Source organism: Leptidea sinapis, chromosome 28 (assembly GCF_905404315.1).
Source record: "Leptidea sinapis chromosome 28, ilLepSina1.1, whole genome shotgun sequence".
Lineage (NCBI taxonomy): Eukaryota > Metazoa > Arthropoda > Insecta > Lepidoptera > Pieridae > Leptidea > Leptidea sinapis.
In genome coordinates this window covers 1995556-2009452 of record NC_066292.1, presented here as the reverse complement: position 1 = coordinate 2009452, position 13897 = coordinate 1995556, and the positions used below count along the sequence as shown (strand labels likewise).

Sequence of the window (13897 nt, the reverse complement as noted above, 5' to 3'; positions counted from 1 at the left end):
ATCTAGAAATATTAATAATGACTGGCAATATAATAAAGAATATAATTTTCTTTCCAGGAATTGAAGTCGTTGAGAGACAAATCATCGCAGGATCCTTGTGGTGGTGATTTTGTTGTTTGTGTTAAGAGTATCGATATAACGACCCACACTAGTCACCGAGTAGCAGACCTCCTGTCCATGCTTCTTCGTTACTATCGATATTTAGTTCAATTATATCCGCAACCTAAGATATTTAAGAGTTATGTATTGGTGTTAGGGCTGGCTTACACTAATCGAACTACAAGGTTATCTTACAAGAAGCAAGTCATAGATAATATTATTAAATAAAGGATTAATGTAAATCAGCTCTATGGTTTCGGGCTGTGTCTACGGCTGGCGGCCTAATCGATAGGTCTATGTTGAATCTTGTTTTTATCGATATCTGATGTGCTGTGCCGCGCTATTATCGATGTTATGTGATACCCGTAGAGTTGGATGTTGGGTGCAATAAACTTATGAGATTACACGTTTTATGTAATAGGTATTATATTATTAGCTTTGAATAATAAACCTTACGTATGTACGACTCATAATAAATTATATTGATATAAATTATTGTTGATAGGAAATAGATAATTTTAATATTATAATTGTCGTGGCTTAGTACGTGTACTGTTGTATGTTAATAATTTATAATATTGTTCCCTAAATGTCGCCATTTTGATGGCTTTTCAGTCTTCACTCGACTAAACTGTTATTGGTATTTTCTTATATGTAACCTATTGTATCCCTATAACCGTAACTGTAAGTGTTTTTCCTGATGTTATCGGTTGATTGTAGCGAGACGTCCAGTTTGTTTAGCGAAAGCAATAAATTCCGCGATAATCTGAAAGTTAGCAATAATATTTCTTACACACTGCGTACGTAAAACAGTATTATATATAAGACACTTAAACGGAGGCTGGGAAATACTTATTTGTTTTCCTTTTGTGAACGAGACAAGAATCAGAACGTTATATCTAATGTATATTTTGTTGCGAAGAGTTTCACTTTATTCCAAAATCATTAAATTATTTTCTATGTGATTTTATTTTTGAAACAGATTCCCTCGTTTAATGGAAATAATTTATATTTATTAGGTATTTTATTTAAGTGATTATTGCTTTATTACATAACGTATCAAATTAATCACAATTTAATTGTATACTGTATTTTTTGTGTAGGTATTATATGTTTTAAGATGTTAATGTAGAGATATTAGCCAAGTTCTTAGTTCCGTTAACTTGTTAGTTCAACGCCGCGCTGTCAAAAGACAATGACGTTCTCTTTGTTTTGGTTATCTATTTGTAATCGATAGGATAATATTATTTAATCACCAAAGTGTAGGATGCGTCCGTCTACTATTCACAACTTATAAGTTACCATTCTTTATAATCTGAGCACAACACGCTAAAATTAATAATTATTATAAATGACATATTCGACTTATTAAAAATAATACAATGATACGACTTTTTTGAAAGACAATCTTTATCAAAATGTTGTAAAACTGAATGTCAAGTCACTTTATTGATGTGTATACTTTTTCTACAATCATAATAATTATTTTCATTAAAGAATAATAAAAAATATATAAACATAATGGTAAATAGTGTATTTGTTAGTTTAGACGCAAGTCAATTTGGAAAAGTTAAATTGAATTATGAATATATCGTGAAGCCACATTGCATCTGTGTTACTATTAATTAAATTGTGGACAATGTATTTAATGCTTATTTTTTGTTTTATTTATGAAAGAACAGTTTTTTATTTATAAAATAAAGTTTAAATTTTAACATGTCTTTATTATTTTGTGTCAACTCTCAAATAGATCAAGGCAGGATCCTATTTTTTTTTTATGGAATAGGAGGACAAACGAGCGTACGGGTCACCTGTTGTTAAGTGATCACCGCCGCCCACAATCTCTATTATTGTGGTTATATTTTAATTGTTAACTACACATTATAACAAACATGTTTTATTGACTTACTGGTTTAAATGTTACATTACATTAGAGCTACTCAACACCGCGTACGACAGTCGGGGTCGAATGAATCTTCAAGAGAATGCTATCTATATCTATAAAAGCTTTTTAACGAAAGCAAAGACCGATATTGCTCCTGTGATTTCTTTTGGGTTGCAGGACAACTTGGGCAGCAGTGATCATCCACCCACCTGTTCGATTGTCATCGTACTAGTCCATATTAGATATAGTGGTATTCCATATAGTGGTCTGTTTGTGGATCCGCTACGTAGTACATGTAGGTTCCAAAACAAATCCTGCCAGGATTTCTACAGTATTTCTTATCCTTGTCTGAAGTGCGCCGAAGCATGTAAAATTACTGCGCTACTGAGACATTCTTATTTCATTGTGACCGATGAAATCACGGTGTCACTCCACACTTTGGGTTTTCAAGATTCCTGAGCGGCACTATATTGTAATGTGGCAGGCCGTATCATTTACCATAAAATGAACTTCTTGATCATCTGACGAGTGACGGCTTATCAGTACAAAAATGTTATCTTCTCCACATAGCACATCTAATCATACAGCAGACCTTAAGTAAGGTTGACTGTGCCAGTGGTGAGTTTTCCTCTATTCCCATCAAGTAATAGAAATAATTACTAACATAAGGTCAAGCCGCCTGCACACATCCGTTTAATGTATTTAATTACTAATTTTACGTAAAACAATATAGATATAAGCAAGTAGCTTAAAAAAATTTCTGCATACAAGGTATTTGACAGTGTTCGTAATGAAATTATCTTTATTCTGATGTTTGGCTTTAATTTGCTTGAATTTGAAGTTTCCAAATTTGTCATCTATCCTTCGAGCTGTGCCCTGCCCACTGCCACTTCAGTTTAGCAATCATCTGGGCTATGTCAGTGACTTTATTCTCCTACAGATCTCGCAGGGGAACTCCGAGTAATGACCTCTGAGCGAACATGAGTTTTCATGAGGCCCATAGTCAGCCACCACGTCTGCGTGTCGTATGTCATCACTGGCAATACACACTGGTTGAAGAACATTCGTCTTGAGACACTGATATTTAGGACAAGATTTTTTATTTATAATTTTAAAGTACCTATACATCGGTCTTTCTCCAATAAGATGGACCAAAAAAATAATAGACGCGACATCGAAATTCTTGACGGTTGTAAGAGACGTGCTGGATATAAACCGGTGGAGGCGGATCATCCGTTCCAGGTGCAACCCTAATGATGTCCACGATCCTCAGACATGAGGGATCGACCCCAGAGAGAATCCTATACATAAAAGCTAAACAGAACATGTTTCACATTCGGTAGTTTTAATCGCTATCACACGGATGGGTGAAGATTGTTTTCTAATCCTCTAATATTAATACACATTAAGACCACCTGAAAGACGGTGCGGATGGAGTGCTGGGTGCATTCTTGTTAAGGTATTGTTAAATCAAAGTGCTAAATTTATAAATTAATTTTAATCAGTAATATTGACATGTACATGATAACACTGACAGGAGTAAGTTATAATGACATAAGATATGGGTCAAGACTACATATCAATAATTTAAGGTAACTTATGTTGTTCACCGGGGGAGATGTCAGCGATTCCCAAGAGTGTGCCGTTTGTATACATCCTGCACTATCGGTTTCCGTCAAAATATTCAATAACAACAAATGAAGAGTACGTTAGAATTGGATTTTGTACATTTCTCCTACCCGCAAAAACATTCATTCTATTATTCTGCCAGAATATTTGAATGAATCACATGACACAGTTTCGACACAGTTGTCAAATCAATACAAAATACTAACTTTAACACTCAGACTAATTAAAAAATCATATCATGGGTATTTATGATATTCCTCACTGCCATCCATGATTTTTTAAATATACCACAAATGTGAATTTTATTTTGTTTTTCACGGTATCAGAAGTTGAAGAGAAAGAACGCGTATGACCTATAGAGCACACCTTGGCCTGTCAATATCTGCTGATATTGCTGCTATTTCGTTTTCTGATAGAATTGCATTAGAAAAGTTTGGTGGTTAGAGTTAGAGTATTTGTGGTTTCTTTGGTGTAACCACTTACTAATTGAATTTCTCCGCAGGTGTGTTGTAAGGTTCCTAGCCGTACGAGCGTCGAATAAGCTTATTTTCGATTTGGGAGAATCGAAAACACATAGGTACGTGGCGGGCGGGGATCGAATCGGTGACTCCCGGATGTTAGGGAACTGCGCTGTCTTTCTTATCCTATGACCGCATTCGCCCAAGTGGCTAATCACCTAATTACAGATATCTAATTTATTAAAGGTATGGGTGACGCAGTTGTCACATCAATAAGAACTCGACGAGGTGAGTTTTATTTATATATTTGAGATATTTCAGTTTCGCCGCAGATCAAGTTTCAATGGCGCATGATTATAATGTAATGCTTTTGCGAAATTTGGATTAAAGAGTAACCATAGAAAAATATACCTATAGTAAATTACTGGTATGTAGATTTTACCCAAAAAACAGTTTCACAAAAAATAGCCGACCAGAACTTTGTAACAACAATTCATAATATAACAAGCAGAAATAAATACACTTAAATATAGCATTGCATTAAGATAGATCCTGTTATTAATCGTTCAGGCTTTGATAACGTTTGCAAAAAAAAATGCAGCCTGATCTTCTGTCATGAGTACTTCACCACGAGGGTTCTCGAGAAGCAGGGTCGAAACTTTCCCATCCGTGCTAACGTTAGCAAATTTACAAAAAGGTGTGTTTTGTGAATCAACAGCTACAGGTTTTTCAAAAGATACAACGACTGTTTTAGTGCTTAAATTTGTAGTACTTTCAATTTTACTTCCATCTAACCATAACGTAAATCTTAAACCGAACAGACCAAACAAAATCTTGATTTCGTCGTAAAGTTCGGTCAATGTTAAATATTTATTATTCACAGTATTTAGAATAACACAGCCATAACAACTCTTAGCACCAAACCTAGGTTTGATACCCTGTACCACGACATTGACCCAAGGACTCGCTGGCATTTCTACATCTTTCCGCCAGGTTATTACTAACTTAAGCTGCGAGCCTTTTAAGTCCTGTGTTTCTTCTATTATTATTAGCTTTGAAGCTGATAGGTCTTTAATGTCTTTTAACGGCGCCTTCACTGTTGTTTCAATAAGCTCCCTATGTGAATTTATGATGCGAAGTATATCGCTAGATCTATTAACGGTGAAATAAACATCTACTTCATCTGTTGGTACTAAGTGAGCCTTTTTTCGAAGTTTTTGTACCCTGTTAATTATTTCCCTTGCAAACCCTTCGTCAAGCATATCTTGATCTGGAGTTACATTAAGCAGTATCAAAACATCATTGTCGCTATGAGCTTCATACTGGTCATTTGCTTTTGCTTGGAATATCAAACGAACCTCACTGACATCTATTTTTTGGCCGAGTAATTCAACATAGCCATTTGCTAGGAGTTTTTCACACTGATTATTGTCGAGGTCTTTCAGTGCTTGTGTTACAGCTTTAAAATCACCTTTCAGTCTAGCGCCAAGTGTCTTATGATCGGGCTCTGCTCTCAATGTGATACCATACTTTTCTTTATCATTAGATAATGTAACCTTCCTGACATTCATCTCCTCTACGACATAAGTAAGGAGAGAATTAATGTCGCTAAGGTAGGTTGGATCTTGATGTATCACAACCATTTCTGGTAAAGGATACTTAATAGGTATTGTTTTCCTATCTCTTACTACTCGACCCAATTCAATGACAGCCTGCATTCTTTGTACTGCTCGTTCGATTTCAGAATCAACAAATTCGTGTTTGGCTTCTGGTATCATGTTGTAGTGTACACTTTCGAGTGATGTTCCAGGCAGAAGTTGTCTTAATGTTTTATACATAAGTTCAGTCAAGAATGGTGTAAATGGTGCCATCACACGAATCATGTCGAATAAAACACCAAAAAGTGTATCTAAAGCCACTTGGCAATCATGAACTCCATTTTCACCTTTTAGCCGCTTTCTATTCATTCTAACGTACCAGTTAGTCAAATGATCAATGAATTTAGTTAATTGGGGCACTACAGTGTACAATCTGTATGCTGCCATCTCTTTGGTTACAAACTGAATAAGTGATTGGGTGAAAGAGGTTATCCACTTATCCATGACATTTTCTCTTTGTACCTTTTCGTTATATTTATAGTTAATTTTATCTTCTTGGATGATTCTTTCAACATTTTGCATTAAAAACCTAAAAGCGTTAAACCAGGGTAGAAATACATCTTTGATAACATCTCTTACTCCTTCTTCTTTAAATCTCAGGTTCTCCGCTTTTACAACAGGAGAATTAATAAGATATAATCTCAAAGCATCAGCCCCATATTTTGAAACAACTTCCAAAGGATCAGGATAATTTTTCTTACGTTTCGACATTTTCTGTCCATCAGAAGCCAAAATCAGTCCATTCGCAATCAAATTTTTAAATGGTGGCTTTTTAAACAATGCTGTAGACAACACAATCAATGTATAGAACCATCCTCTGGTTTGATCTATTCCTTCTGCAATGAAATTAGCAGGGAAAATATCATCAAATTCTTTTTTGTTTTCAAATGGGAAGTGACATTGAGCATAAGGCATAGATCCTGACTCAAACCAACAATCAAATACTTCTGATACTCTTTTGAGAGGAGGTTGACCAGGTCGGGAAGAAGGAATTTCTAAGTGATCGATACTCTCTCTGTGTATATCTGTTATATCTTTACCAGTTAAAGCACTTAATTCAGCAATACTGCCGACACAAACAACCTCCTGTTTGTCTTGAGATATCCACAATGGAATAGGAGTTCCCCAATATCTATTACGACTAATAGCCCAGTCTCTTGCTTCTTTAAGCCAATTGCCAAATCGTTTTTCTTTAACATAATCAGGAACCCAATATGTAGCTTCACTTGATTTCAATAAGTCCGGAATCATTTGTTCCACTCTCACAAACCATGATGGAACAGCTTTATAAATTAACGGTGTTTCGGATCTCCAACAAAAAGGATAACTATGTTTTACTTGACCAACCTGCACAAGCCTTTGGCGAGTTTTGAGGTTAGCAATAATGTTTTTGTCTGCATCCTTGACATATTGGCCTAAGAAATCTTTGACGGGTTCAGTGAATTTTCCACTGGCATCTACTGGGCATATGATATCTTGATCTCTGGTAATGATGCCAGCTGCCAGGCAAACCCTATAGTCGTCCTCTCCGAAGTATGGAGCTTGATGTACTACACCAGTACCAGAATCATCAGTTACATAGCCATCAATTAGAACTTGATAAGCATTTGGACATTGGGAAACAAAGTAATCAAATACTGGAGTGTATTTAATACCCTTCAATTTAATTCCAGGAAATTTTTCAAGAATATCAAAATCATCAACATTTTTGAAGATTACAGGAAATCTATTCTCTTGGAGCACATAGCACGTATTGGATGCTTTTTCTCTTACCTTAAGATAAGTTAACTTAGGATTGACACACAAAGCGAGATTACTTGGAAGTGTCCATGGTGTAGTAGTCCAAGCAAGTAATGAAAATCCCTCTGCAGTAGGAAACGAGACAACAACAGCAGGGTCCACCACATCTTTGTAGTTTTGACCAGATTCGAAATTTGAAAGAGGAGTTGAACATGTAGTTGAAAATGGCATTACTTTCACGCCTTGATAAACTAATCCTTTATTGTATAATTCTTTAAATACCCACCAAACAGATTCCATGAACGATGGGTAAAGAGTTTTGTAGTCATTCTTGAAATCTGAAAAAAGAGAAACTTAATATAATTAAAAATCTAGATTTAATGTATTTTAGAATTCAAGCATACAACAGTAAGGTATGCTATGTTCTGTGTCTGTTCAATAAATATAAAATACCCGCTTCTTGAGGCCAAAGAAGGCATAACATCACGCCACCAATCGCATGTTACGCGGATGGCAACATAATTCTACGGTTGACGGAATGAAATCGGATGACGGAAGCCGGATCTAATGCTTAAACTGCCATAGATATAGTTGTACGACTACTCCGGACCGTGTTTTCACGGATACGGATCGCACTCTAATCAGACGTAGTGCGAAAGCGGTCTTACTCTTAAACACTGTCCGTCGCGGGAACTACTGTCACGACCATACTATGAACCTATTTAATCGCAAAACTTTGCATAACTTAATACTTTATTCCGGGGTATTCATTAGGTAGGAGATACGTTGTCTCTGTTTTTACAATATTGTGGAACCCGTCTACTCTACGTCTGCGCGAATAGTTTGAGAAAAACTGCTGAATATGACGTAGTGTACTATGTGTTACGACATAGGTTACCGTTTTTATAGTAAAAAGTGACGATATGATGCCCTGCATTACAATCTTGGTGCCACTGAAGTTGTAGTCTTGAGGAATTTTTAAGTACGCATATATTTTTTTTTTTCTCTTAAACTCATATTTATTGTGTGAAAATTATTAAAGCATGTGGTACATACCTGTAATTGTTTGTTACATTACGTACATTATATTTAGTCTGTATTATAAATATATAACGCATCAATGTAAACAAATGTTGGTATTTCTAAATAAAATAAATAAATAAATTACTTATTTATTATGTGGACCATAAAAGTAGATCTGTATGGTCTGTACTAGGTGTTTGGGTCGCTAATGGGCCATCTATAAATTATATCACACGGTCAGGGGACGGACGGGAAGTGTGACATTGTGTGACAATGTGCAGGGAAGGGTTGAATATTTTGTGACATCACAAAATATAATAATTTACATCTAAGTATTACAACACTAATTTTAAACATAATACATACTTAACTTGCAAATATAATTTTATTTTTATTACGTTTTGCTAATTTTCATGACTTTGGTTGATTTTATTGAAAAATTAAATTTAAATGGAAGTTAAAATAATTTTTGGAACAAGGTGCTGTTTTATTTCATAAATTAAGGAAGCGCAGCGTAACAAATATTTTGCTTACTTAATATATTTCTATCAATTAGCCGTTACAATACAGCTCTCCACGCGATCTATCGCACAGTGATTCGCCGCGTATCGATCAATCAATCACAATATAAATCTGTTTCTTAGTTCATTATACATATCTTATTCTATCACTTTATTTATCATACAAAACCGTACATTCGGTTTCAGGAGCTGTCAGTTAAACTACAGAACCTAAGCAATTGGTAAAAATAAAATTCAAGTATTTGAATTCTAAATATGATTTTAAATCACTTTGAAACTGAAAATTTAAATTTCGTTATACTAAAATTTATTATTAAATAGTCTGAGGATGATCGGTCCCCCAAGGTGTGATATCATTAACCTTCACCACATAAACGCTATTTATATATTTTCTGAGATCATGTTTACAACATGTAAAAGCATATACATCGCCAAAGAAAAGACTTACTGACTTGACTCAACCGAGTAGTAGGCAAAAAGAGCTGATGTTTATTCCTGGTGCTAGCATTATGTTTATCATGGTATCTAGAAAATTTGCTTGTGCCTTGTATGTCAATATAACACTATCAAGATATCACTAATTAATTACTATCATTAGAGAGACAACAGTTAAAATGTTTTTTTTTAATTCTTTAGAACCTTCTTGAATGGCCCTCTTTTCTATGTTTAATTTTTAATGAAACCATACATTGATGACACTAGATGCAAGCTGTGGGAGGCCAGATTGATGATACTAGTCATAAGCTGCCACGGGCCAGATTGATGACACTAGTTGTAAGCTATAGCAGGCCAGATTGATGACACTACTTGCATGCTGTCAGAGGCCAGATTTATGATAGTAGTTGTAAGCTGTCACGAGCCAGATTGATGACAGTAGTTGCATGCTGTCAGAGGCCAGATTGATGACACTACTTGCATGCTGTCAGAGGCCAGATTTATGATAGTAGTTGTAAGCTGTCACAAGCCAGATTGATGACACTACTTGCATGCTGTCAGAGGCCAGATTTATGATAGTAGTTGTAAGCTGTCACGAGCCAGATTGATGACACTAGTTGCATGCTGTCAGAGGCCAGATTGATGACACTACTTGCATACTGTCAGAGGCCAGATTTATGATAGTAGTTGTAAGCTGTCACAAGCCAGATTGATGACACTAGTTGCATGCTGTCAGAGGCCAGATTTATGATAGTAGTTGTAAGCTGTCACAAGCCAGATTGATGACACTACTTGCATGCTGTCAGAGGCCAGTTTTATGATAGTAATTCAGTAAGCGTAAGCTGTCACAAGCCAGATTGATGACACTAGTTGTGTGCTGTCAGAGGCCAGATTGATGACACTACTTGCATGCTGTCAGAGGCCAGATTTATGATAGTAGTTGTAAGCTGTCACAAGCCAGATTAATAACACTACTTGCATGCTGTCAGAGGCCAGATTTATGATAGTAGTTGTAAGCTGTCACGAGCCAGATTGATGACACTAGTTGCATGCTGTCAGAGGCCAGATTGATGACACTACTTGCATGCTGTCAGAGGCCAGATTTATGATAGTAGTTGTAAGCTGTCACGAGCCAGATTGATGACACTAGTTGCATGCTGTCAGAGGCCAGATTTATGATAGTAATTCAGTAAGCGTAAGCTGTCACAAGCCAGATTGATGACACTAGTTGCATGCTGTCAGAGGCCAGATTGATGACAATAGTTGCACGCTGTCAGAGGGCAGATTGATGACACTAGTTGCATGCTGTCAGAGGCCAGATTTATGATAGTAGTTGTAAGCTGTCACGAGCCAGATTGATGACACTAGTTGCATGCTGTCAGAGGCCAGATTTATGATAGTAATTCAGTAAGCGTAAGCTGTCACAAGCCAGATTGATGACACTAGTTGCATGCTGTCAGAGGCCAGATTGATGACAATAGTTGCACGCTGTCAGAGGGCAGATTGATGACACTAGTTGCATGCTGTCAGAGGCCAGATTTATGATACTAGTTGTAAGATGTCACGAGCCAGATTGATGACAGTAGTTGCATGCTGTCAGAGGCCAGATTGATGACACTAATTACATGCTGTCAGAGGCCAGATTTATGATAGTAGTTGTAAGCTGTCACGAGCCAGATTGAGACACTAGTTGCATGCTGTTAGAGGCCAGATTGATGACACTACTTGCATGCTGTCAGAGGCCAGATTTATGATAGTAGTTGTAAGCTGTCACAAGCCAGATTGATGACACTAGTTGCATGCTGTCAGAGGCCTAATTGATGACACTAGTTGCATGCTGTCAGAGGCCAGATTGATGACACTAGTTGCATGCTGTCAGAGGCCAGATTTATGACACTAGTTGTAAGATGTCACGAACCAGATTGATGACACTAGTTGCATGCTGTCAGAGGCCAGATTGATGACACTAGTCGTAAGCTGTCGTGTGCCTGATTGATGATACTAGTTGTAAGCTGTCGGGGGCCAGATTTGGCCAATGTGCTGCAGTTTGGAGACTGCTGGTCTAAGCTATAGTTGTGTTGTTATCCACCAAAAAACCTTATCATTAATAAGTGATTTCACACACCCATCTGGATATTTGCTTAACTAATACCTAAAAAGATTGAACATCCAGATTCAGCTTTCTACAGGACTAATGCCAAGACCTCCTCTCCAAAACCATGGAAATCACCAACTATTTTGGTATACAACCTTAAAATTATTGTTGTAATTAAATTAAATACATAAAGGCTCACCTATCCATCTTCCCATTCTTGTAATAACAGTTTCCCATTCAGTAGCATATTTCATTACAATTTTCCGACACTCTGCATTATATTTATCGATTCCCATTTTTGCAACATCATCTGGCCCTTTTATCCCAAGAGCTTTGTCAATCTCAAACTCCACAGGTAGACCATGACAATCCCATCCAAATCTTCTCTCAACATAATAGCCCTATTAAAAATAAATTTGTGATGCTAACAAAAATATTATTAACATAACTTAAGACTTAATTAAAACAAACCAAATAATATTGAGCCTAGTGATAATTTGCATAGATTCAATATTCATAAAAATGACATGATCAACCCAAATGTATGAACAATGTGGGACTTGAACCCATGACCTCTAGGGTTCCATCTGAGCGCTCTTTCCAACTAAGCCAAAAAGTATAAATTAAATCAGGAAAATCCTTGCAAAATCAATTATATTATAATAATAGAATATAATATTGACACACTATCTTGCCCCAAACTAGGCATAAGCCTGCGCTATGGGTTGCAAGAAAAATATTATTTAGTATACATACATATACAAATTATGTTATGGTTATGGCTTTCTATGAAATGAAAAAAAGATGTCTTCTTCATTTGAATGCAACATACTATAAAAACAATAAAGAAACATTTTCTTCATGGTTTAGTTTAAATGTCTTATAGGTAAAAAAAATGTTACTTTGGTATATTATGTAGGTTAATGCAAAGCCTGTGTAAACTTGAAATTCTGATCCTAGTCATCTCACGCTAGTTTATTTAAACTACATTAAATTAAATAATACGAATTAGGTACCTTTTGGTGTGCATACCGAGTGACAACATCTTTAATAGTTCCCGCAAGAATATGTCCATAATGCGGTAGCCCAGTAGCAAAAGGGGGCCCATCATAAAATGAATATCTATAAATAATTTGACAATTTAAATTAATTACTATTACTATTTTTTCAATCAATATAGGTTATGAAAACATACCTAGGTTTATTTTTTGACAATTTCAAAGATGTTTGAAAGGCATCAATCTTTTTCCAAAATTCTAAAATCGTCGTTTCTTCACTAGGAAAATTTATACTTTCAGGTACTCTAATACCTAAATTTTCTTGTGACATCTTGCCACTTTATTTAGAATTACTAACCGATATTCGATAACCATAAAAATTAAAAGTCAAATTTGCCACGCAACTTGAAACCATGAACGAGCTCAACTTGTCTGTCGGCCGGCTGTCAACAATCAACATGACACCTGGCTCAAATGTCTTTTTTATTTTTTTTGGAGTTTATGGCCTGGTGTCTACACCTTTAGGCCAAGGCTCAAATGTCTGTTGTGCAATGTACAGCTTGCAAAATAATTTATGTTTCCATTTTACTTCTCGTAAGAACACGAATAATTTTATAAATTTTAAGCCCTATACATATTACACATTTTACATTTGAATTATATACTTAATGTAATCACTCAAAACTAAACATTATGATCTTAAACCTATAGACGACACCCGAAGAAAAATAATTATAGAAGGATTATTGCGAAAGAGAATATTCCGAATGCTTGCGGCCAGCTAAAACTGCAGTTGCATGACAAAAAAATTGTTTTTGAAATCGAATTATTAGGTAGACAACTTTTTAAAATTTTCCAAATACGTTCCACGGCCTAGTAAAAAAAGGACTCCGCGCCGTGATATTAGCAAGTGAAACCTTTATGCTAGTGTGTGTGCAGTTACGGGGTATACCAGTTACACAATTTTTTCTCCCTTAAATAATCATATATCCACAAATACTTTTATATGTTATTGTTTTTTCACTTTTTCACAACGCTCGACGGCATATTTAAAATATTTTATTGCGACGCTAACTGATCTGTCACAGACGATGGCAAATCTCATAATGGTGGCCGATCGGCTTGTATTAGTGTAAGTGTGTGCGTGGGGCTAAGTATTCACACATTTACCGGTTTGTTTTAGTGCCTCACTGTTATGTAAGGTGACACGGACTTCTTATTTATTTTACTCGTCCGTGATACGTTCTAGTGCTGCATATGTGCGTTTTAATCTTCTGCACGTTTACTGCAATGCTTTTAATCGTTGCGACGTTGTGAAGAGGTTTGTAATTTTTTCACAATAATTATTAATACGTG

The 13897-nt window shown here is 35.8% G+C and overlaps 2 protein-coding genes across 2 annotated transcripts in view; one reads left to right on the top strand and one right to left on the bottom strand.

Annotated features, from left to right (window-relative positions):
* LOC126973081 (dmX-like protein 1) overlaps positions 1-1773 on the top strand; it is a 31217-nt gene extending 29444 nt beyond the window's left edge. Inside the window, exon 18 of the mRNA XM_050820209.1 lies at positions 58-1773. The gene's annotated coding sequence lies outside the window, so the exon portion shown is untranslated. The remainder of the gene's footprint in view (positions 1-57) is intronic.
* Positions 1774-3467: 1694 nt separating this feature from the next.
* On the bottom strand, positions 3468-12970 carry LOC126973079 (isoleucine--tRNA ligase, cytoplasmic). The gene is made up of 4 exons (XM_050820207.1): positions 12739-12970; positions 12560-12665; positions 11743-11944; positions 3468-7807 (listed from the first exon to the last, which is right to left on the bottom strand). The coding sequence occupies exons 1-4, from the start codon at positions 12870-12872 to the stop codon at positions 4638-4640; spliced, it is 3612 nt and encodes a 1203-aa protein (XP_050676164.1). The 5' UTR covers positions 12873-12970; the 3' UTR covers positions 3468-4637.
* Positions 12971-13897: the final 927 nt, after the last annotated feature.